The sequence below is a fragment of the Pseudopipra pipra genome, chromosome W, assembly GCF_036250125.1.
Source record: "Pseudopipra pipra isolate bDixPip1 chromosome W, bDixPip1.hap1, whole genome shotgun sequence".
Lineage (NCBI taxonomy): Eukaryota > Metazoa > Chordata > Aves > Passeriformes > Pipridae > Pseudopipra > Pseudopipra pipra.
Window position 1 is genome coordinate 32,027,346 of NC_087580.1, and position 24,356 is coordinate 32,051,701.

Below are 24,356 nucleotides of genomic sequence, written 5' to 3' on the forward strand. Positions count from 1 at the left end.
AGTGACTTGGATGGCTAAGTCCTTGGCAGCACATGGCCAGAGCTCCTGCTCCTCACAGCACCCTCAGAGAGCACAAACCAGAGAAAAGAAATGCCTTGACTTGGAGGGGATTTCCCTGAAAACTGCACTGGCTTTGCTGAGAGGGGGCTGTCTTAATTGTTCCCTGTGCTTTCCTTTTCTGAACAGACCCTGTCCTAAGGAACAGCAAATGTCCAACAGCAGCTCCATCTCCCAGTTCCTCCTCCTGGCATTTGCAGACAGGAGGGAGCTGCAGCTCCTGCACTTCTGGCTCTTCCTGGCCATCTCCCTGGCTGCCCTCCTGGCCAACGGCCTCATCCTCAGCGCCGTAGCCTGCGACCACCACCTGCACACCCCCATGGGCTTCTTCCTACTCAACCTCTCCCTCACAGACCTGGGCTGCATCTGCACCACTGTCCCCAAAGCCATGCACAATTCCCTCTGGGGCACAAGGACTATCTCCTATGCAGGATGTGCTGCACAGCTCTTTTTCTTTCTGTTCTTCATCTCAGCAGAGTTTTCCCTCCTCACCATCATGTGCTACGACCGCTACGTTGCCATCTGCAAACCCCTGCACTACAGGACCCTCCTGGGCAGCAGAGCTTGTGCCCACATGGCAGCAGCTGCCTGGGCTGCTGGATTTCTCAATGCTCTGCTGCACACAGCCAATACATTTTCCCTGCCCCTGTGCCAGGGCAATGCCCTGGGCCAGTTCTTCTGTGAAATCCCACACATCCTCAAGCTCTCCTGCTCACACTCAGGCTACCGCAGGGAAATTGGGCTTCTTGTGGTCAGTGGCTGTTTAGTGTTTGGTTGTTTCATTTTCATTGTTTTCTCCTATGTGCAGATCTTCAGGGCTGTGCTGAGGATCCCCTCTCAGCAGGGACGGCACAAAGCCTTTTCCACGTGCCTCCCTCACCTGGCCGTGGTCTCAGTCTTTGTCAGCACTGGTATTTTTTCTCAGCTGAAACCTCCCTCCATCTCCTCCCCATCCCTGGACCTTGTGGTGTCGGTTCTGTACTCAGTGGTTCCTCCATCACTGAACCCCCTCATCTACAGCCTGAGGAACCAGGAGCTCAAGGATGCCATAAAGAAAATGATGACTGCATGTTTTTCAGGAGCAACAACCTGCCTCTTTTCTTCTGAAGAACACTCATTGTGTAACTCTTTACTGGCCCAGCCTGCCTTCTAAAGCATTTGAGAGTGGTGATGGGGGCCATTTCCTACATTTTTTCCTCTTTTAATATTGTTAACACAGAAATTTATTCTTCATCTCATACCTAATTCACTCTCTACTTCTTTGTTTTGACCCACAATTGTGTAAATGAGGAATCATTCTCTGTGTGCATTTAAACAAAATAAAAGTTCCTTTATCTTCTTTGTCAAACATTCTGTCTTTGTTATTCTGTACATGAGGAATCACAATCTCTGAGTATAATAAAATACTTGAATTCTGTTTTCCTGATTTTCCCTTAGAGAACTTCCCTGAAGCTGGAGGGCAGTGCCTGTGTGCAGAGGAGAAGGGGTAAAGAATCCTGGTACAGGAGCACTGCCAGGGAGCAGCAGCTCTTGGCCTTTTCAGAGATGTGTTTTTCCACTGCCTCCCTCTCCTTTCTGCTCCTTGCCCAAGGCCTGAGTGCTCTGGCAGCTCAGTCACTGCTGTGTGTCAGTCCTGTGACCATGGGCAGGGACAGGCCCTGGGCACTGCTGGCACAGAGCTGGGCTCCTTAACATCATTTCCATCATGAAAGGGGATCCCCCTGGGCAGTTCCTGAAGACTTTGTTCTTTTTGAAAGGTTGATATAAAGAACAAGGCCAAGGAATAGACTCTGCAAAGTCTCATTGCTGTGCTTGTTTCCCCATTCAGTCCCTGCAGTGAGAGAAGTGACTCACTGGGGTACTCAAGGGACTGAGGGCTGGTTCAGATGTTGTGTGTTCGTGGCCGATGGCAAATGGTCTCCAAGTCACCTGCCTGGGGCTCTGCAGCTTGTGAGGGCTCTGATGGCAGGTGAGGACTTGTCTGTAGAAACTCAGGAAGTGCAGGAGAGCACAGAGGATCTGCAGGGACAGCCCGTCCCATCCAGTCAGCAGGGAATGGAGCCCTGGAGCAGAATCCTGCCCAGTGTAGAGTTACCAGAGATCAAGTACTAATTCTGCCTGTGAACTGGTAAAGGAGAGTTCTGCAACCCCAGGGGACGCAGCAGGAACAGAGAAAGGACTCTGGCCAGTGACTCGTCTCACCCACAGTGAACTCCCCTTGTGCCTCCCCAGTTCAGGGGGGGCTGTACCAGAGCCAGGAGTGGGCTTTCCAGGAGGGTGTCCTGAAGAACTCTCCAGCTCACAGGCTGCATGGAGTGGAGCCCTGCCCTGCCCTTTGTGCCATTGGAAACAACCCATGGTCCTGCCCAGCCTTGTTCTTGGCTACTGAGCCTTCCAGGACTATGGCAGAGGGTGGAGAGGAGTGATCCCCGTCCTGCTGGGTCTGCTCCCCACCCTGACCAGCATGGCCAGTGCAGGCTCAGCCCAGGGTGCCACAGCCCCTCCCTGTGCAGAGCAGCACCTCCAGCTCAGGGCCCTGCAGGGATCCCAGGCTGGGATCTGCAACTGGCCAAGGCAGCCTGGACACACTGACCTGGGCAAAGGGATGTCCCTGGAGAAGAGCAAGGGAGCATTTCTGGGCCTGCAGAGAGGAATCCCTGACACAGAGAAACCTCTTTCTGCAGCCCCCCTGGGGACAGGCTGCTCTGTCCCTGGGCCAGGACTCTGGGCTGGGCTGGGCAGAGGGGCTGGCACTGAGGGGCACATTCAGGCTGTGCTGGGCATCTCCTGGAGGTGACACCAGAGGTCCTGTAGTTTCCCTGACCTCCACTTCCTCCTGCCATGCTGAGTGTCCAGCCCCTGAGCTGATGGGGATGCTGAGACTCCCCTCTGTGCCCCAGGAGCTACTGTGCCCTTCAGAGGGGCTGGGGCTGTGGGGGGAGTGCCCAGAGCTTTGCAGCACCCTGGGCTGGGCACTGCTGTGGGGCCAGACCAGACTGGGCTGCTCCACCCATTGACCTCTATAATGAAATCACTTCTAATTTTCTCCTGAAGAACCATGAGAATATGTGTTGTGTCCTGAGCACTAATCTGGAACTGTGGGATAATAGAAAAGGTTTTGGAGTCAGGGATATTGAGAAGGCTGGACAGTGTCACTGGGAGACCTCTCCCAAACCCTTGGAAAGGCCAGAGCCATCCCAGAGCTTCCTGGGGCCTTGGCAAAGGCAGACATGGAACCAGTCTGCAAACAGGGCAGCAAGGAGGGTTGGGAGACTTCCAGACTGCTCAGGCTCAGCAGGGAAGGGGATATGGCAAGTCCTCCTGCAGCCATTGCCAGGCATGGGAAGGACAAGGCAGGGATTGCAGAACCCCTGTGACAGGGAAAAAAAAAGGGATGTTCTGTGCCCAGACTTCAGCAAGGCCTTTGACATGGTCTCTTGTGGTCTCCTTAGAGGCAGACTGGTGACAGCTGGACTGGAAAACTGAAACATGTGGTGGGTGGGAAGTTGAATAATTGATGAGGGTCAAAAGTCATGGCACAAATTCCTCTTGGCAGCAACTCCCAGGTGACATCCATCAGGGACCAGCCTCTGACCATTCCTATGGAACATCTTTATTATGTCTCTGGGTGATGGGATGAAATGCACTTTCCACTCCTTTGTGGATGAGGCCAAGTTGCAGCGAGTCTGTGAGAAACCTCGTCTAGTTAATGGTGACTTGTACAAAAAATGTGGTCAAGATGACTGAGTTGGATAAACTTGTCCTGCCATCAGGTGCCCAGCAAGGCACAAGACAATGAAGAAAAAACTCATGGGTCAGAGGAAAGGAAGATCAAAAGGAGGGAAAAAGACCAAACCCAACCAAACCAAACTCAAACAAACACAGAATGAGAGAATATGTTGAGGTGGAAGGGACCCACAAGGGTCATCCAGTCCAACCCAACTCTTCCATTGCCATCTGCCCCCACCCCAGCAGGCTCTGGAGCAAAGCACGGCTGAGGTCCAACACAGCTCTGCTCTGACACAAAGAACCTGCAGTCAGGGACAGGAAGAGGACAAAATCTTGTCTAACCAGCCTGAGGAATAATGGGATCAATGACCTCCTGTATTCCTGGGCACTTGAATGACCCTGTGCATCAGGTTTGGTAGCAGGGAGGGGGCTGCAGGTTTCCCTTAGGGAAGAGGAGATCAAGAGTTGACTCTGTGTCAGAGAGAGCCACTTTCAGGTGGCTCCAAAATGGATCAGCCAGTGCCCAAAGCTGAGCCAAAAAGCAATTCCAGAGGCCCCTGTGTGATAACCTTTTGGAGAAAGAATAAAATCCAGGGTGCTGTAACCCAGAGAGGAGTGAGAGAAATGGGGGAGAAACAACCCTGCAGGCACCAAAGGGAGTGGAGAAGGAGGAAGAGGGAGAGAGAGCCTTGGTGGGCACCTGGCAGCCAAAAGCCAACCCCCAGCTCTGAGAGCCACAGCTGAGCCCAGCACAAAAGCTCCTTTGTGTCTGGAGATTCTTTGCAGCAGCTTTTTAGCAGAGCTGCCAGATGGGCCATCAAAGGGGATGCTCAGCTGAGTCTGAAACCTGGATGACCCCTGTCACCCTTGGCTCTGTAGGATAATACAGAACTATAGAATCCTAAATAGTTTGAGTCAGATGGGACCTTTATAGGTCATCTAGTCCAACCCCCCTGCAATGAACAGGTTCACGTTGAACTAGATCAGGTTGCTCAGAGCCCTTTCTAACCTGGCCTTGAATGTTTCCAAGGGTGGGGCTTCTATGACCTCTCTGGGCAACCTGTGCCAGTGTTTCACCACCCTCAGTGTAAAAAGTTTCTTCCTTATATCTAGCTTAAATCTGCTCTTTTTTAGTCAAAAACCATTATCACTTGTCTTATTAAAACTAAGTCTGTGCCCATCCTTCTTATAAGTATGATCTCAGGAGCTCCTGACAAGCCTTGACCAAAACAGCTGAGCAATGAAGAGCCCCTGGAATGGACCAGGGGTGTGGGGAAGTGTCCCTGGACTGGACCAGGTGCTCCTGGATGATAAAGGTGGGAACAATCCAGAGTGGAACAGCTGGGGAAAACAGGATAATCAGTCATTCCACTAAAGCCTTGGAACATTCCCTGACTGAATTACAGCCCAAATGGAACAGTTTGGATACAATTCCCAAATATTTTTGAAACTCCAGTCATTCCTGACACCAGGATGGAAATTCAGCAGATAACTAAAGCCAGTCACCTTGTGAGCCCACAACCAGCAGTGCTGAGGGAGGCCCTGGCAGCTCCCCAGCACCTCCCTCTCAGTGGGACACCTCTGGCAGCCTCTCCCAGCTCGGGAACCCTCCAGTTTGCAACACTCCAAAAACCCTCGCTGATGCCCAGGACAATTCTGATGCCCCTCAACAAACACTCCTCCAGCTATGACCCTTGTCTGTTGGCAAACACAAAGGGATTTGGGGGAGTGTTTCCCTGACAACAAGGAGAATTTGGGAGAGGGACCTTTCCACACCCAGCTCTTGATGTGTCCACACATCTCTGCCTGGGTCTGAGTGTGAATTGACTGTGGGGTGAATGTTTTTCTTGGGAATCTATAATTCAGTCATTGTTAAAATTGTGGCAAATGCTATTGAATCACTTGATAACTGTAAAAGTGGTCAGTAATTAAATGCTACTAAACTCTTTTGCCCCCTTATCTTTGTGTCCAAATCCTTCGCACCCTCACCATCTTGCATCCCAAGGCTCTGTGTAACTCATTCTCTTTCATCAAAAAATATATATTTTTTGTGACGTCCACTTTAAAATTGTTCTCTATAGCTAAACTACAAAACAACTCCAATTAGTTGTTGACGTCTTGAAGACAACTAAAGAAAGAAAAATAATTTGTTTTTCAGTGTTTTAATGGGTCCCACAGTGTGTTTGGAGCTGCATCAGCTGTCAGTCCCAGATGAGTCATGTCAGAACTGGTGAGGTTGGGGGGTGAGGAGCAAGGTTGATCATCCAGGGTCAGTGTGGATCTCCTGAGGAGACACTCAGCATGAAGATCACTTGGAGAACACCTCTATCACCTCTCCTCTGAACTAAAATATATCCATTCTTTGATTTCAAAAAAAGTACAAATTTTGAAGACTTGTTTTGAAATTGCCTTGAAGACAATTAAAGGAAGACAAAGAGATCCTGGGGGATTTCTGAAATTTAATGAGCCCCACGGTGTGTTTGCAGCTCAGCCCATGATCCTGAGGTACTGAGAGAAGATTGAAGCAGCTGCTGAAGAAGTCAGAAGCCGAACTGCAAGTGCCTTGAAGCATTGCTGGGCCCCACTGAGGGCAGGCCCTGACAAAGCCTCCCCAGGGACTCCTTGGAGCAGCTCCTTGGAGGCCAGGAGTGCAGGCAGACAAAGGCTCTGGGCAGGCCCCTGCAATGCTGAGCAAAGCCTGCCTTGGTTTCGTGGAGCACAAAGGCCAAGGCCTGAGCCCCAGGCCCTGGCCCAGCAGATCCTGTCCCTCCCGGCTGGCTCAGGGCTGTTTGGGGGGCACTGGGATGGGAGGGGGAGGAACAACCAAGGCCCAAAACTGGGTAACCCCTGCCAGGCTCCTGAGGGAGGGGCGAGGCAGAAACCAAGTGCAGAACCTGCCAGGCAAGTTGCTTGTGGTGGCCTGAGTGGCAGAGGCAGCTGCCAGAGGCAAGGGGACAAAGGCCTGGGTGCCTTTGGGCCTTGCAGCCCTGCCAGAGCCCTTGGCCATCTCTCCTGCAGGCTGTCCTGCTCTGGCCCTGCTGCTGCTCTGGCCTTGCAGGCTGCACACACCCCTCCTGCTTTCCCACCCCCCTCCCAGCAGCATTTCTAGACCCTCCCTGATGTCTCTGCACCAGCTCTGGTTGTTCCCTGGAACACAAAGCCATGGGCTGATCCTGACTCCCTCTGGGCGAGCTCTTGCAGCACAAGGGTCCTCTTTGAGTGATATTTCTTTTTCCTCACCTTCAGTCTGAACCTTCCATGCTACTCTTTGTGGAGATTTCATTTTATTTCCAATATGGAGAAAAGCTCCATCCTGTCAGATCTCCTCTAGACCCTCTCCAGTTCTTCCTCATTCCTCCAGAATGGGGAACCTCACAGACAGACAGACCAGTCCAGACGTGGTGAGCCCAGGGCTGAATCCAGGGGGTGACAACTCCCTTGCCTGGGTGCCCACACTCCCCCCAAGGCAGCCCCATGTGCAGTTGGCCTTAAATCAAGAGGCCATTCTGATTCTTTGTAACGTCACAGAATCAAGTGACACTGTGACACTGCAGGGCCTCATGGAACCAAAGGAATGCAGGGACACTGTGGAATCTCATGGAACCAAAGGCCCATTGTGACATGTGGGGTCTCTTTGGAACAAAAGGAATCCTGGGACATCTCAGATCCTCATGAAACCAAGGGCCCACTGTGCCTCCCCAGAACTCCATGGAATCAAGCAGAGCCGCTGCCTCCCCCCCGCCGCCGCACGGACCGGAGTCGCCGGCTCTGCCCTGCTTGGACACCTCTGGAGTCAGCGTGTTCTTGGGCAGCACAACTGATCTCAGAGCAGAGAGTTTCCCACATTTTGCTTTGCCCCTCTTTCCCATGGATTTGTTTTTTGTTCTTTGTTCATTCAGGAGGAAAAGGGGGAAGGGTGGCACGTGTTGATCCCTGGTTTTTATCTGTTTACAAAAGGGAGTTGGGCCAGGGAGGTAGAGAGGAGGCAATTTCTCTCTCTGTTGTAGCTTTGAACTGTTCTGTTATTATTGCTGTTTTTGCTTCTATATTTCTTGTCAGTAAACTCTTATTTTTTTCACTTACACCTCCCTGTATTTTGTCTCCCTGTAATAGTGGGGAATAAAAGTGGAGTAAATTCACTTTATTGGAGTTCCCACCGCAATATGTGTCTTTAAACCAGGAAAGGTTGCTCAAGGGTTCCCTGAAATTTGGAATCATCCACAAAGGACTTGAAAAAACATTTTATCCCATTATATAGAGAGCTCTTCAGCATTGGTGTTCAAGGGCTGATCACTGAGGGATTTCACCAGGAAGTTGCTGCCAAAAGGACTTTGTACCATGGATTTTATTGGACACTCTTCATGTAGCCAACTTCACATCCACCACATCTTCCACTTCTTCAGTCCAGCTCTCACCAGTCTGGTCATAAGGTCAGGGCACCATGTCAAGGGCCTTGATAAAGTCTGGGCACAAAACATCCCCTTCTATTCCCTCCCACAGGGGTTCTGCAATCCCTGCCTTGTCCTTCCCATGCCTGGCAATGGCTGCAGCAGGACTTGCCCTATCCCCTTCCCTGCTGAGCCTGACCAGTCTGGAACTCTCCCAACAAACTCTCCTTGCTGCCCTGTTTGCAGACTGGTTCCATGTCTGCCTTTCCCAAGGCCCCAGGAAGCTCTGGGCTGGCTCTGGCCTTTCCAAGGGTTTGGGAGAGGTCTCCCAGTGACACTGCCCAGCCATCTCAATTTACCAGTGACACCAAAACCTTTTCCATATCTGACACTTCCAGAGGAGTGCCCAGGACACAACACAGGTTGTCCTGGTGGTTCTGGAGAATGAGAAGGGATTTCTTCCTCCAGGCCAACCCCTCCAACTGGATTTGAGTGCAGCTGAAAGGTTTCCTCAGCATTTTCCCAGGTGACTCCCTGCCCTGAATGTTTCTGGCCATCAGGCTGGAGCTGACGGGGTTGGGCAGGTGCCTGAGGAGGGGGTAGAACAAGGGCTGTGTCCAACTGTGCCAGGAGGGCTGTGCTGGGCAAGGATGAGGAGGCTGCAGAAAACAGTGGCACTGGGGAGGTGAGAGGAGCAGCTGGAGAGACCTTGTGCCTGCCCATGCTGGGCAGGAGCTGCCCCAGGATGGCAGCTCTGAAGCACTCCCAGGATGTCCCTGTGAACAGGAGAGGAAGACTGGATCTAAAAATGAAACCTGGAAAGCAGAGAGCAGGAGTGTCATGGTGACACTGCAGGAGAGTTCCAGCCCTGGAGCAAGGTGACAGAAGAAGTGACCCAGTCCATGCAGTGGCCTCAGAATATCCCACAGCATCCTGGAGATGCTGGAAGGGAGCCCAGCTCTGCTTCACAAGTTCCCAGGGCCTGCCCCTGCCTGTGCTCCAAGGGCTTCCAGCCCCCAGGACTGTGCTCAGAGAGCACTCAGGCCTTACAGTGAGAAAGGGGCTCAGGAGGACAGTGTGGAAGTGGCAAGAGAGCAGCTCTGCAAAGACAAAGCCCTGCTGCTCCCTGGCAGTGCTGCTGGGCTGGGATTATTGTCCCCTTCCCGTTTGCAAATACACCCTGTCCTGCAGTGTGCTGTCCTTTAGGAACATCTAAGAAGAAGAGTCTTGGACAAAGAAGGCACTGCAGGGTTCTTTATTTTGTTTAAATACTCAGCCAGCACAATTCATCATTTATACATCTCTGGGTCAAATTCAATGGGTAGACATGAAATTAGAAGGCAGATGCATAATAATATTTCATTGCACAGAAAATTATTGCAAGAAAACCCAATGACTTTCACGAAAAACCAGAGCAGGAGGGCTGGGCCATTGATCGGTCCCATTCTGAATGCTACACACCAGAAAACAGGCACTTTATTGCTCCTGAAAAGCATCCAGTCATCATTTTCCTCAGGGCATCCTTGAGCTCCTGGTTCCTCAGGCTGTAGATGAGGGGGTTCAGTGCTGGAGGCACCACTGAGTACAGAACTGACAGAGCCAGATCCAGGGATGGGGAGGAGATGGAGGGGGGCTTGAGGTAGGCAAAAAATGCAGTGCTGAGGAACAGTGAGACCACGGCCAGGTGAGGGAGGCACGTGGAAAAGGCTTTGTGCCTTCCCTGCTGAGAGGGGATCCTCAGCACAGCCCTGAAGATCTGCACATAGGAGAAAACAATGAAAACAAAACAACCAAATGCTAAAGAGGCGGAAATCAAGAGAAGCCCGAGTTCCCTGACATAGGACTGTGAGCAGGAGAGCTTGAGGATGTGTGGGATTTCACAGAAGAACTGGCCCAGGGCATTGCCCTGGCACAGGGGCAGGGAAAATGTATTGGCTGTGTGCAGCAGAGAATTGAGAAATCCAGTGGCCCAGGCAGCTGCTGCCATGTGGGCACAAGCTCTGCTGCCCAGGAGGGTCCCGTAGTGCAGGGGTTTGCAGATGGCAACATAGCGGTCGTAGCACATGATGGTGAGGAGGGAAAACTCTGCTGAGATGAAGAAGAAAAAGAAAAAGAGCTGTGCAGCACATCCCATGTAGGAGATGGTTGTGGTGCCCCAGAGGGAATTGTGCATGGCTTTGGGGACAGTGGTGCAGATGCAGCCCAGGTCTGTGAGGGAGAGGTTGAGCAGGAAGAAGCCCATGGGGGTGTGCAGGTGGTGGTCACAGGCTACGGCGCTGAGGATGAGGCCGTTGGCCAGGAGGGCAGCCAGGGAGATGGCCAGGAAGAGCCAGAAGTGCAGGAGCTGCAGCTCCCGCCTGTCTGAGAATGCCAGGAGGAGGAACTGGTTGAGGGAGCTGCTGTTGGACATTTACTCCATCATCAGAGTATTTTAATCTGTTGAGGAGGAAAAGTCACTGCTGAGTTAGACCAGGTTTCTGCAGGCAAACATTACACCTCTCACAGCCACCCCACTCTCAGGCTCTCTCTCCTCACTCAGACCTCCCTGCAGCTCCCTCCCCTGAGCTCTGGCCTTTGCTGCCTGAGGAGACCACTGGAATCAGTAACTCTGTGATGGGCTCCCAAGGACTCCTTCTTGCTCTGCTGAGAGAGGGAACTTGAAATGCAGGGTGATCTCAAATTAAATGTACTCATGATACATTCAAGAGCTTCTCAGCTTTGCTGTTTGCAGTTTGCCCAAATGAAGGACTGAGCTGAGGGAATTCTCTGTATTGGTTCACCCACTTGCACCTGCCACACTTAGGAGTGGTTGTGGAGGTTTGAAATCCCTGACATTTCTATTGCACTGCAGGTCAAGTCTTGTGGGTTCTGAGGGGCACAGGGTCGGTCCCTTAGTGCAGAGAGAAGAGCTGCTCTGCCCATCAGTCCTGTGCTCAGCTGGCCTGTGCTGGAAGCTTGGAGCTGGAGGAGCATCACACTCAACTGTTCCCCTACGGAGAAACTGCACAGATATCCAGGAATCCATGTCCAAAGAACAGACTGACACACTGATCACCTTTTCATCTCTCCCCTCCCAAAGTGAGACACAAAATGCTGATTGCAGCTGTCCAGAGCATTTCCATGGATTTAGCACTGAGGAGTTTTCTCCATGGGGATCCTGTGCAGCACAGAGATCCTATGGCAGAGCTGTGCCCTTCTGGAGGGCACCTGCAGCCCTGCAGGACACCCAGGCAAACAGCTGAAGACCCTGAAGGTGCCTGGAGGGCACTTGGGCACTTGGCTCCCACAGACACATCCCCACAGCAGCACCCAAAGGGGTTGTGTCTGGACAGGAATCTGCCACCCCCCAAACCTCACAGTGGCTCAGAAAACCCACTGGTGAGAACAAGGAGAGCCCAGGCAGCAGGGGATGGCAGGGAAATGCCACAGTGCTGCTGCCAAGGGAGGAGGGACACAGAGAGACAGCTGGAAATCAGGGCCCTGTCCTTGCCTGGGCTCTGGCTGCTGCAGGGCAATGCACAGCCCAGCCCCCGTGGGCCTGAGGGCACAGGCTCTGCTTAGGCTGGGAAAGGAGCCCAGGCAGGAGCTGCTCAGGGAAGGGGTCTGTGCCACAGGGACAGCAGGGAGGGGCCCACATCCCTCTGCCCAGCCCTTGTGGGAGCAGCTGCCTCTCCCTGCCTGCCTGTCTGTGGGTGAGGAGCTGTTCCTGCCAGCAGCCCCTGCCTGTGCCCAGCTCAGATCCCTGCCAGTGCTGCCAGAGCCATCCCCAGCCCAGTGCCCAGGGGCAGCTCTGCCTGGGCAGGGGCTGCAGAGCAGATCCCAGACAGCCTGCGGGGGCTGGGAAGGGGGAGGTGTTCTGGGGGGATGTGCTTCCTGAGAAGGGCCCCTGGAAATGGCAGGAGATGGAGCTGAAGTTGTGAGGAGCCCTGAACCTGCAGCTGAAGGGCCCTGCCCAGCCCTGCCCTGCCCTGAGGGGTCACTCCTTCCACCCACCCCTTCTCCCTGCAGGGCTGTGGCAGCTCCTTGGCCGGGCTGAGAGCTGACCCTGGCAGGCAGCAGAGTCCCTGCCCCAGCACACAGAGCCCTGGGGGCAGGACCCTGCTCTGCACCACAGCCCTGGGCACCCGTGGCTGCACCCCCACCTTCCCACCCCACAGCCAGCCCTGGCACGGGGAACCTTCTGGCCCTGGGCCTCTGATGGGGCAGCAGCAAGTCCTGCTCTGCAGCAGCTTCTCCTGCTGCACCCCAGCAAATCCAGCAGAGCCATCCTGACAGCTCCTGCCACTGGGGGCATTTGGCAGCTGGGAGAGGGAGGTACTTGCAGGAACTCACCTGCACTGCTCTGCAGCCACAGCCTGACCATGGCAAAGGGCTGGCAAGGTTCCTGCCCTGAGCAGCACTGCCCTGTCCTCCCACCCCAGGATCCCTTAAACCTCCTGCTCCCTTCTCCTCTCTGCCCTTGCTGCCTGCAGCTCCTGCCCTGCTCTGCCATATGGCCTCTTCCTCTGCACTGCAGCAACTGGGAGAGTCCTGCTGAAAGATCCTGGAAGCTGTGGGATGTGCCAGCTTTAGGAGATCCCTCCAGGAAGGCAAGCTGAACTTTCCTACAGCCAGAGAATTCTTCCTTCAAATCCTAAGAAGGTTTCTCCCATAGTGAAAACTCAGTGACCTCCCAGCCCAGGCTGCTTCTCATCTCTCTGCCTTCTCTCCTGTGCCCTGGGTGCTGCAGGCAGTGCCCTCAGCCCTGCTGGGCTGTGCAGAGGAGCTTCTCCTGCCCAGAGCTGTCTCTTTGAAGCTCCTCTTGCTTGCCAGGAGCTCCCTGTGTGCCAGGAGCCTGGCCCAGCTCAGCAGCACAGCAACAGCCTCAGGCATTTCATGACCCTCAGGGGATGTTGATGTTGTTTACATGAGACTGAGTCCCTGAGAGGAAGTTCAAACAACTTCTCAAGAAGTCAAAGTGAGATGGAAACACTGAAGTTTCTTGTAGTGCTAATGAGTCTCACTGAGGGATACAACTGAGAAGGTGTCCCCAGGTTCCAGTTAGAGCAGAAATCTGCAGACAGTGATGAAAAGGATGGAAAAGCAAGGGAAAGGTGGCTCTGATGCTGAGGAAAACTGGATTTGTTTCCTTAATCCACCAGGCCAAGCCCTGACCCCCAACCCCTGGGAAGGGACATCCTGTCCCTGCCTCATTCCTCAGGGCTCTTCCTGGGGCACTGGGATGTGGGATGTGCAATGCCAAGGGCAGGACCATGGGGTGGCACCTGCCAGGCTGCTGAGCAGGGACAAGGAGGCCACGAGGCCTCAGGGCTGCAAGGGGCACTCCCCTCCTCCTGGCATCAGGGGCACAGACAGCAGCCCTGGCCAAAGGCCTGCAGAAGGTGGCTCTGTCAGGGCCTTTCAGCTTCTCCCCCTCCCTGTCTCCTCTCCAGCCCAGGCTGTCCTATGGTGTCCATGCCCTGCCCCTTTCCCTGCAGGCTGTCGTCATCCCCCCGGCTGCCCCACCTGGCTGGCACCTTCCTGCACTGACATCTCTGCATCCTCCCTGGCTCTTCCTGCACACACAAAACCTTGGGCTCATCCAGACTCATGCTTTGTGACATATTGCACCACAACAGTGACCTCAGAGGGAAATTTCTGATCTCTTGTCACCAGTCTAGGCCACCCCAGCTGCCCTTGGTGGCACTAGTTCTTTCTTAGGCTGTTTTCTGACAGGAAGAAAAGCTCCACCAGCTCTGACACCCCCCTTCCACACCTCTCAGGCTACTCCTCTACTGTTCTCAATCTTCACACCAGTGACCCCTGAGTCCTCAGCCTCTATATACAGGTCATGTGCTTGAGGCCCCAAATTCCTTCCTGGGACATCTCTGGGACCTCTCCAAGGTTTTGGAAGATGACAATAGAGTGCTCATATCCCAGGAAACACAGAGGGACACTTTTTTCAAAGGTTTGTCTTGGCAGAATGAGGCACAATCTCTTTAAACTTTCTGGCACAAGGGAGCTCTGAGCTCTGGGTACGGAGGGAGGTCCAAGTGCCAACCACTGGAGTGGGAGCTACAAATCCTCAGGGCTTGTGTTCTTTGGAGGGCCAGACACTGGTGAGAGTGGTGTGTGTGTGTGCACATGGAAGGACTTGAAGGGCACAATGAACTGTCTCAAAACACTGTCAAAGCAGGAAAATCCCATAGGGCACCACAACACATAAGCACTGGTGGCAAACAGGAAGGCCTTTAATTCCAAGGCCTAAAGGGAGGTGAAGCTTTGGAAGTAGCCAAAAGGACAGAATTGCACTGTGCAGACTGGGGGAAAGAGCAGACAGCCCCAACAGGAAGCCAGGGTTGGTAAGGCAGGTCTGGGGAACCCATCCAGACAAAGATTCCCACCTGCAGACTGGAAGCACACCGGGCAAAACTCCCACCGTGGCAAGCTGTGGGAAAGGAAGCAAGTCCTTGTAGACGTGCCAGCCCAAGCTGTGGGAACAGCATCTACCCCCCTGAATACCCGGGGCTTGGGTTGTATAAAAGTGATAGCCCAGAAGCACAACTTGGGGACCCTCCACCGAGCAGAGCAGGGTGAAGAAGGACCGGTGGGAGCCTCAGGGATCTACATGGTGTGATACATTTACTTCATCTCTGTCTCTCTCTCACTGTCTTCCCACCACCCCCTTCTTCTCTCTCTTTCTATTTATTTCTCTGTCTCCTATTTACTGTTAAATCAAAGCTGGACTGCTGACTTTGGCACATGGTCTCCTTTGCAGCTGAATTTGGGCAGAGGTGTCTCTTAATAATGGGAACCTGAGAGCATCCTTGAGGTTTTTCAGTGTGGGAATGGCCACTGGATTCCATGAGGTTCCACAGAGTCACAGGGTCCATTTGGCTTCGTAAGGCTCTGCAGTGTGATAATGGACCCTTGATTCCATGGGTTTGCAAAATGTCTCAGGACTCCTTTGGTTCTAGGAGGCCCCACATATGACAGTGTCCCCTTGGTTCCATGAGATTCCACAGTGTCCCAGGAATCCTTTGGTTCCATGAGCCCCGCAGTGTCACAATGGCCCCTTGATTCCATGAGGTTCCACAGTGCCAATATGGGCCCTTGATTTCTTTAGGTCCACAGTGTCCCAGGTCCCTTTGTCTCCACAATGCTCTGCAGTGTCACAGTGGCCCCTTGATTCCATGAGGTTCTGAAAAGTCTCAGGGTTCCTTTGGTTCCATGAGGCCCTGCAGTGTCACAGTGGCTTTTGAGTCCCCGAGGTTCCTCAGTGTCACAATGACCCCTTGATTCTATGAGGTCCCAAAATGTCTCAGGGCTCCCTTGGTTCCATGAGGCCCTTCATGGCACAATGAACCCTTGGTTCCATGAGGTTCCACAGTGTCCCAGGATTCCTTTGATTTCATGAGGCCGTGCAGTGTCACAATGGCCCCTTTACTCCAGGAGGTTCCACAATGTCCTTGCTGGAACACACAGGGCTGCAATGTTGTCACCCCTGCAGAGCTGACCCAGCTCTGGGCTCCAGCACAGGAAGGACATGGACCTGTTGGAGCGAGTGCAGAGGGGAGCAGCAAGAGGATCAGAGGGATGGAGCAGCTCTGCTGTGAGGAAAGGCTGAGAGAATTGGGATTGTTCAGGCTGGAGAAGAGAAGTCTTTGGGGTGACCAAATTGTGGCCTTGCAGTGCCCGAAGGGAGCCAAAAAGAAAGATGGAGAGAGACTATTTACAAGGGCCTGGAGTGACAGGACAAGGGGAATAGCTTCACACAGAGAAAGGGAAGGGTTAGATGGGATATTAGGAAGAATTTCTGGACTGTGATGGTAGTGAGATCCTGGCACAGGTTGCTCAGAGAAGTTCTGGCTGCCCCATCCCTGGAAGTGTTCAAGGCCAGGCTGGATGGGGCTCTGAGCTCTGGGTCTAGTGGAAGGTGTCCCTGCCCATGGCAGGGGGTTGGACTGAGATGTTCTTTAAGGTCCCTTCCAACCCATGATTCTGTGACTGGTGGGGGATGTGGTGGTCAGAGCCGACGGGCACAGAGACCCCAAAATGATGGAGTTTTCCATTCTGGGTGGAGGAAGGAGGGGGCAGCAGAACTGACACCCTGGACTGCTGGTGGTCAGACTTTGTCCTGTTTGGGAGACTGACTGATCTGGGTGTGAGTGTGGATGTGCTGGAGGGCAGGAAGGCTCTGCAGAGGGATCTGGACAGGCTGGATCAAGAAGGCCAAGTGTCAGGGCCTGCACTTGGCTCCCAACAACCCCCTGGAACGCTCCAGGCTGGGGGCAGAGGGGCTGGAGAGCTGCTCAGCAGGAAGGGACTTGGGGGTGCTGCTTGACAGGGGCTGGATATGATGCAGAGTGTGCCCAGGGAGGCAAGAAGGCCAAGGGCATCGTGGCCTTTGTGGAGAAGAGTGTGGCCAGCAGGAGCAGAGAACTGATTGCCCCTCTGTGCTGGGCACTGGGGAGGCCCCACCTGGAGTGCTGTGTCCAGTTCTGGCCCCTCAGTGCCAAAAGGCCCTTGAGGGGCTGGAGCGTGTCCAGAGAAGGGAACGGAGCTGGGGAAGGCTCTGGAAAACATGTCTGCTGAGGGACGGCTGAGGGAACTGGGCTTGTTGAGTCTGGAGAAAGGGGAGGCTCAGGAGGACAAATAGCTCTCTACAAGGCTATTTGTGAAGTGGCTTGTAATTTTTATAATCTGTGTATATAGATACATATGCCTTGTATTTGTGGAAAATAAATCCTTTGCATTAAATGTCCCATTTCACCAGTGAGAACCTGCATTAAACTTTGATTGTATTTTGTACTTAATGAGTTCGTATCATTAATGGTTGGGAATATTGTAGAACTCACATTTGACAACAGTAACAGCAGTAACAGGAGACTTCAGGTATTTGCAGAGGAGATTGTTGGGGCCTGTTTCTTGGTTTTGGGAACACAAAGGCTGATGCTTGGCAAGGATAGAATATTGTTATTGTAGTGTAGGTCACATTTTTATGAATTGATGGATGTCCTGCAGCAAACAGGGCTGATGTGCAAATGTGTGTGTCAGTGTGTTCTGGAACTTGGTTGTGTAACTGTCTGATGGGATCTGTGAGAACTAAGAATTTGTGTTTAGAAATGATCTCATACCTGAAGAACAACAGAGCATATCTGAAATCCCATGGGAATTTTCAGTTTAGAGGGTCAAAACCACAGATATTGCACAGTCTGTTACAATGAAGGCAAGACCAGTCTGAGGATAATGAGGGGACTGAGCCTGTTGGACCTGAGACTTGTGTTCCTAATGTTAAATCCTGAAATGTCTAAAGCTGCAACTTTTAACTGACCTGCTCTTCAAAAAATAGCAGAATTAAAGATTAAAATTAAACCCCACAGTGTCAGGAGCAGATCTTGGCTGACCTGCATGTTCCATGCTAAATACAAAACTGAGCACTTCAGTCATAATGGTCTGCACCTTTCCTGGATTGCCCTGATGCTGTTTGTGCTGAACAGGTGTTACAATAAAGGCAGTTTTACCTGTCCCTTGTTTACTGTTCTGAGCTCTTTGGAGCTGTCTTTTCTTGTAAGAGCAATCTATGGTTATCTGTGTTTGTCTGGTGGTAATTTCTCAAGGGATTTGTGTACAGGACTGGGCCTGAATTTCTTGGGTGGTTTGCACAGGTTCTTTGATAACACATTCCCTGGTGATACTTGAAAGCTTTTTATAAAATGTCTTTTGTAGCATATGCTGGGATCTGTAATGCTTGGTTGTTTGTTTATTTTTCATTCAGGGATGGGACTTGTGTAATACTCAGAGGCTAATGCTTGGTCCTTAGGATTTCTTTATTAGTTTTAATTTTAATTCAAGTGTTTTAGTATCCCATTTTCCCTACAGATGTGTGGAGCAATTGATTTGCTCACTGTAAGCAAAATAGCTGCTCTTGGTAGAAGGACTGGTAAGTTGTTCTTCCTTAATAACATTTACTTTTTAGCTTTTTAAAAAAAGACCTTCACAAAGGTCTGGCTTTGCACAAAATGATATGTAATACCAGGACAGTTTTTTATTTGTTTGGGGGATTTTTTGATTTATTTTTTTTTTAATTAAACTGCTGGCTGATAGACTTCAGATCATTCCTCACATAGTCAAAAAACCCACAACATTGGTAGGCTTGAGTAGAAAAAATAAAATTAATAATTAAAAAATTTCTCATCTCTACTGGATGAATACGGGAACAGAATCTTTTCCAGTTTTCTTTAACTAAAAGGAATTTGGTCTTGACCTTTTGTTGTCCCTGCCACATTTTGTGACTTTGGACCAGTTTTATCACCGAGTTCAGTCCTGAAGTAAAAAAGTGGAATTCATGAATTGGAGGAATTCAGTTTTTAATGCGTGTCCATGAGCTTAGTTTTGATGCTTTTTGGCAAGTATTGAATCTCTTCTGCTCCTGGGCTCTGTGAGCTTTATTACTTTGTTCCTTCAGAAGTCTTAAACTGTTTTTTCCCACTGCAGGTCTGTGTAGAACAGCAGATTTCTTGCCAGGTTTCTCCTTCCAGCTCTTCCTCAAAACTCTTCCTGTGCCATCCACTGACGCCTTTCTAGCCCCCAATCATCTGCTCGAATCTCTAAAACATGTGACTCATGTTCCATTTTTATATTCATCTTCACATGACTCCTGAATCTTTCTGTGTGCATTTTTGTTTGTTTTCTCACTGGGTTGTAAATGAGCTGTTGTCACATCTGGTTTCTTGGGTAGGACTTTGGCCTTTCAGTTACACACCGAGTAATTCTTCCCTCCTTTTCTGGTTTATAATCCTTACCTAAAGGAAGGGGCTGAATGTGAAAGCCTTAATTTACTTAGTGAAACAGTTGTCTACAAAAGAAGTTGCTTCAAACACCAATTGCAAAAGCATCCAAATGTGTGGATCCTGAAAGATCCAGTATTGCCCTCTCTGGTGAGCGTAGATAATGTTTAGTTGAAGCACTGATGTTTATTTTCCATTTGTTTAAGAGAAGAGGGAAAATACTTGAAAACACCAGGAGCTTTATTGAACTTGACATACTTTGCTTAATGCAATACAGTTTATTATTTCAAAATAACACCCAAAAAAGAGTGCATCTGTGAATAAAGTCACATCTTACCGGGAATTCCTCTCTAAATCTGAGAAACCTGGCAAACAGCCTTAGCTAAAAATACCCAAACCTACATGAGTTGTGCTCTGACTGCTGTGCTTACAGAACATCTGATGGTGGTAAAATATAAATATGTAAAAAATGTTTAAATAAAATAAATGTTTAAATAAAATAAATGTTTAAATAAAATGGTATCCCAATAAAAATTCAAATTCCTACGCCTTAAATACATTAAAAAAATATAAATAAAGATATAAAAAATGTTTAAATAAAATAAATGTTTAAATAAGATGGTACCCAAATATAAATTCGAATTCCTACGCCTTAAATATATTAAAAAAATACAAATAAAAATATAAAAAATGTTTAAATAAAAATTGTTTAAATTAAATGGTATCCAAATATAAATTCAAATTCTTTTGCCTTAAATATATAAAAAATATAAATACCTAAAAAATGTTTAAATAAAATAAATATTTGAATAAAATGGTACCCAAATATAAATTTGAATTCCTGCGCCTTAAATATAAAAAAATGTAAATATATTAAAAATGTTTAAATAAAATAAATGTTCAAATAAAATGGTATTCAGCAAAAAACTGAAGAGAAAAACTTTGTAAATTTTGTTTCAGAATCGTTGCCTTGAACCTTTGGTCGAGGTTGGGAATGGTTTGTCTCCCTTGGCAGGGAGGGTCAGTACTCTTTGTCATTCTGACATGACTGCCCAGGGCCCTGATTTTATTGTGGCCAAAATACTGGGCTTGGAAACGAAACCAGGAGCTGGTAGGTAACAGCAGCTTGAAAAGTGGGCTGATGCCTAATTGATGTGACAGAAGGAATGAAAGACTCGTGACAGCTAAGAAAAAAATTGGGCTTTTCAGTGCCTACCTCAGGTTAGGATGACTGCCTGTGTCTTAGTGGAGGAAGATGTTTTTGTAACTTTATTGAAACTTGTTAGTAAAATGTGCCTGAATTCCTAAGGAAACAACCACTGTGAAATCTTTAAAAACCAAATGGAGATTTCCAAAGTGTAGAAGTTGCTATTAACATTTTGGCCGTTCTGTGGCATCTTTTTGATGTATGAATAACTCTGAGAACAAGAACATGTTCTTAATTATAATGCATTATCAGGTCTGTTTACTGCTAATTATTTTACAAGTTTGAGAGAAGAGTTTAAGATGAAAGTTGTGGGGTTACTTGCAAAGTTTTTGGTAAAACCAAGGCAGTTGAACCTGGTGGGGAAATTTGCCCTTAAATTGGATTTGGCAGATCTCATGAGTGTCTAAGGCAGAGGCCAACCCAACTGGAAAGAGCCTTTCAAGGGTGACTAAGATGTAACTAAATTACCTTTTTGAGAGGTGGGGAAAGCTGATGTCAGGAATTAAATTTCCTTATGTTAAGCTTAGTAAAAATATAATAATATATAAATATTAAAATTATTTTAATGGTCTTATGGGGTTTTCACTGTGCTTAAGTTCGTACTTCTGAGTGTTTGATTGTCACAATAATGGACAGCTTCGTAGTGTTTTTTTTTTTATTATTATTTTTCACGTTTTGATACTTTGGTCAAGGCATTAACATTAAAAATCATTCAAAATTTTAATTCATTTTCAAACACCAAAATAGATTTGAAATGAGGTTAATGAGAACAGTGGGGAAAAAAAAAACCCGAGCCCCAAACCAAAACAACCCCAAAACCTGTTCATTTTCCCATTGTATTTTAAACAAGGAAGTCTGTAGAGCAGCAGAAACAGGACACGTGGGCAGGTGTGAAAGTCAGACCGGGGCTTGTTGCACTGGTTCCAGTGCTCTTTGCTTCAGTGTAACTGGTCATTTTGAGATGAGACTGGGGAAACTGGGCTGCCAGGGCAGAGACCACTGGCTGGCCCCACTGGTTTTTGCTGGGCAGTGGGTAATTTCTGCCTCACTTGTCAGAATCAGCCCATGGTTATTGCGGAACAGGGTAGTGGTGAATTTGGCTTTCAGACTAAAATGAGGTTAAACTTACACTTATTCAAAAGAATAACTTGATGTTGAAGTGCAGATACTCAAAATCGTGAAGGCATTTTGAAACCTTTTCTGCGTGTCAGTCCTATGGCCGAAGCTCTTCCTGCAGTTGGGGCACTGGTAGGGCTTCCCTTACTGGTGGGTCTGTTGGTGTGAGGTCAAGGCAGAATTCCAGGTGAAGCTCTTCCCACACTCTGGACACTTGTAGGGCCTCTCCCCTGTGTGGATGCGCCGGTGGGTGATGAGGTTGGAGTTCATCTTGAAGCCCTTCCCGCAGTCGGTGCAGCGGAAGGGCCTCTCATCCGTGTGCGTCCGCTCATGCAGGAGGAGATTGGAGCTGGTGCTAAACCTCTTCCCACATTCCAAGCACTTGTAGGGCCGTTCTCCAGTGTGCATGCGCTGGTGGGTGCGGAGGGAGGAGCTCTGGTTGAAGCTCTTCCCACATTCCTCACACTTGTAGGGCCGTTCCCCGGTGTGAATTCGCTGGTGGATATAGAGGTGTGAGCTGTTCCTGAAGCTCTTCCCACATTCCCTACATATGTAGGGCCGTTCCCCACTGTGGATGTGCTGGTGGGTGAGGAGGGTGTTGCTTTGCCTGAAGCTCTTCCCACATTCCAAGCACCTGAAGGGCTTCTCCCTGCTGGGAGGCTGATCAGGGACCACCAGCTCAGAGCTCCCCCTCAAGCTCCGGCCGCCTTCCCGGCACAGGCTGGCTCTTTCCTCCTCAGAGCACCCTGGGCTGGCTTTGGAGCCCCTCCTGCGGGGGGATCTCCGGCCCTTTTCCTCCCCGCTGCCTTCCTGCGCCGGGGAGCCCTTCAAAACGGCCTCTCCCACCAGGGTCTCACGGGGGGATTTGTCCTCCGGGCTCTCCATCCTCAGCTCGGGGCCTGGGGCAGGAAGCAACAAGGACAGGGAGGGGATTTGCCTCCGGCCCACAGGGAAGGCCAAGGACATCCCCCCAACTCCGGCCCCGGCAGGACGGCGGCGCCAGTGGGGTTGTCCTGCAGCCGGGGCCATGCTCGGCTGACAGAGCCAGCACAACACCCGCCCAAAGGGACACTGACTTCCTCCTCACCTGCCTGGGGGGCCCAAGGCATCTTCCTCTTCCTCGCAGCCTCCTCCTCCATCCGCCCAAGCTTTGGGAAGGACAAATCTTGATGGGGGGAAAACAAGGGCTGAGCGCGTTGGCTTGGGGGTTCCTCCTGCCCAAGTCCATCTCTAGAACTCACCAGGCATCCTGTGGCCATAAAAACCTCCAAAACACCAAGATTCAGCCCAGAAAAACCCAAACCAACAAGATTCAGGCAAAAAACCCCTCAGAAATAGTGAGATGAACCCCCCACAAACTGCAAAAAGTTGAAATTCAGCTAAAAAATACTCCAAAATATCAAGATCAGAAAAACTCTCCCAGAAGTTCCCCCTTTCTGGGCTCTCCCCTCTGGGGTTCAGAGGGTCCCCCCTCTCTGGGAAGCTGGGGATCCCACTGAGGGATGCTGGGAGTGTTGGGGGTCCCAAGGGTCCCTTCTCCTCTGACCCTCGCCTTTGGGGTGCCGTGTTCCCAGACATTCCCCCTCTCCAGGTTCTCCACCTTGTTGTCCCGGGGATCCCAGGGGTCCCCACTGTCCAGGTTTCCCCTTCTCTGCAACCCCTCTCCAGGCTCTTGGGGCTCTTGCAGCTCTCTCCTCTCTCCAGCCTCCCCCACTCTCCAGAGATCAAGGCATGGGGACACCGAGGCTCCCCCATGCTCCCCACGCTCCCGCTCTCCCCCCTCCCCGTAGCACCCTCTCCCACCCCTTTCCCACCCGCCCCCCAAACCCCGGCTCCCCCCACTCCCTTTGGGGGTGACCCACCACCCCTCGTGCTCCCTTTGGGGGTCCCACCCGCTCTTTTCGCTTCTCTCGCCCCTTTCCCATCGTGGCCGCTCCGCTCACCCGACAGCGGCAGGAAGGGCAGGGACAGGGGTGGAGCAGCAACAGCAACAGAACAATCATCCCCCCGATCCCACGGGTGCCCAGGAAGGCGGAACCTGTCCTAAATATCCTGGGGGAGCGCAGAGGTTTGGGACATACTCGGGCTGCCAGCACAGATTTCCCTGCAAAGTCTGCAGGGAGTCAAGCTCTAGAGAGGAGATTGTGCCCCATAGACGGGGTTGCAGAGGCTCCCTCAGCTCCCCAGCAAGAATCAGTAACCAAGAATATATACAAAAGAGCCCCCCAAAGATTTCGGGGGGAGTGTCCTGTAGGGAAGGGACAGTGTCACCCCAACAGGGCAGGGCTGGCAAGTGGGAGGCTGCTCCAGGGGTCTGCAAGAGGCCTCGTGCTCTGCTTGGCCATGGCAGTGCCTGGTACAAACACCCCCGGCTGAAGACCCAGCCCTGGGCAGTTCCTGCCAGAACAGCCCCACCCCCATCTGGCTCCAACCTCCTGGCAGGGACTTGCAGACAGTCAGGAGGTCTCCCCTGAGCCTCCTCTTCTCCAGCCTCAACACCCCCAGCTCCCTCAGCCTCTCCTCACACCACTTGTGCTCCAATCCCTTCCCCAGCCTCGCTGCTCTTCTCTGCACCTGCTCCAGCCCCTCCAGGGCCTTCCTCAACTCAGGGGCCCAGAGCTGGACACAGCACTCCAGGGGTGGCCTCACCAGCGCTCACTCCAGCCCAACAATCACTTCCCTGCTCCTGCTGACACACTCTGCCTCACACAGGTCCCTCTGCAGAGCCCTCCTGCCTTCCAGCACATCAACACACCCCCAGCTTGGGGTCACCTGCACATTTGCTGATGAAATGCCTGGTTCTGCAGCAGCTGCAGATGCTCAAGGGGCAGCAGGACCAAGTCAGGGGCCTGGGGGGGCATGGGGGGCTTTGGGGTCGAGGAGGGTCCTGGGGGAGGGCTTTGGGGATTGGGGGTACAGATCAGGACAGACCAGTACCTCCTCACTCCTCCCCAGATCTCTCCTGGAGCTTGGCCACCTTATCGTGGGACACCTGAGCCCCCCCTAGTGCACTCCCAGTACAGCCCAGTGCCCCCAGTACAGCCCACTGTGTTCCTGTCCCAGGGTGCCGGGTGATCCCTCTTTGGGGGG

The 24,356-nt window shown here is 51.2% G+C and overlaps 2 protein-coding genes and 1 pseudogene across 2 annotated transcripts; 1 reads left to right on the forward strand and 2 right to left on the reverse strand.

The window, feature by feature from the left end:
- Positions 1-24,356, reverse strand: part of LOC135405249 (zinc finger protein 91-like) — a 360,615-nt pseudogene that overhangs the window by 218,755 nt on the left and 117,504 nt on the right.
- Positions 39-1,210, forward strand: LOC135404582 (olfactory receptor 14J1-like). Its single transcript, XM_064639318.1, has one exon. It carries the CDS (start codon positions 209-211, stop codon positions 1,208-1,210), a length of 1,002 nt encoding a protein of 333 aa, XP_064495388.1. The 5' UTR covers positions 39-208.
- LOC135405467 (olfactory receptor 14J1-like) lies at positions 9,619-10,584 on the reverse strand. The gene has a single exon (XM_064640167.1). The coding sequence runs from the start codon at positions 10,582-10,584 to the stop codon at positions 9,628-9,630; it is 957 nt and encodes a 318-aa protein (XP_064496237.1). The 3' UTR covers positions 9,619-9,627.

What these genes read in the sequence shown, in the direction of transcription:
- LOC135404582 (XM_064639318.1), top strand. Translation starts at nt 209, where the DNA reads ATGTCCAACAGCAGCTCCATCTCCCAGTTCCTCCTCCTGGCATTTGCA.
- LOC135405467 (XM_064640167.1), bottom strand. Translation starts at nt 10,584, where the DNA reads ATGTCCAACAGCAGCTCCCTCAACCAGTTCCTCCTCCTGGCATTCTCA.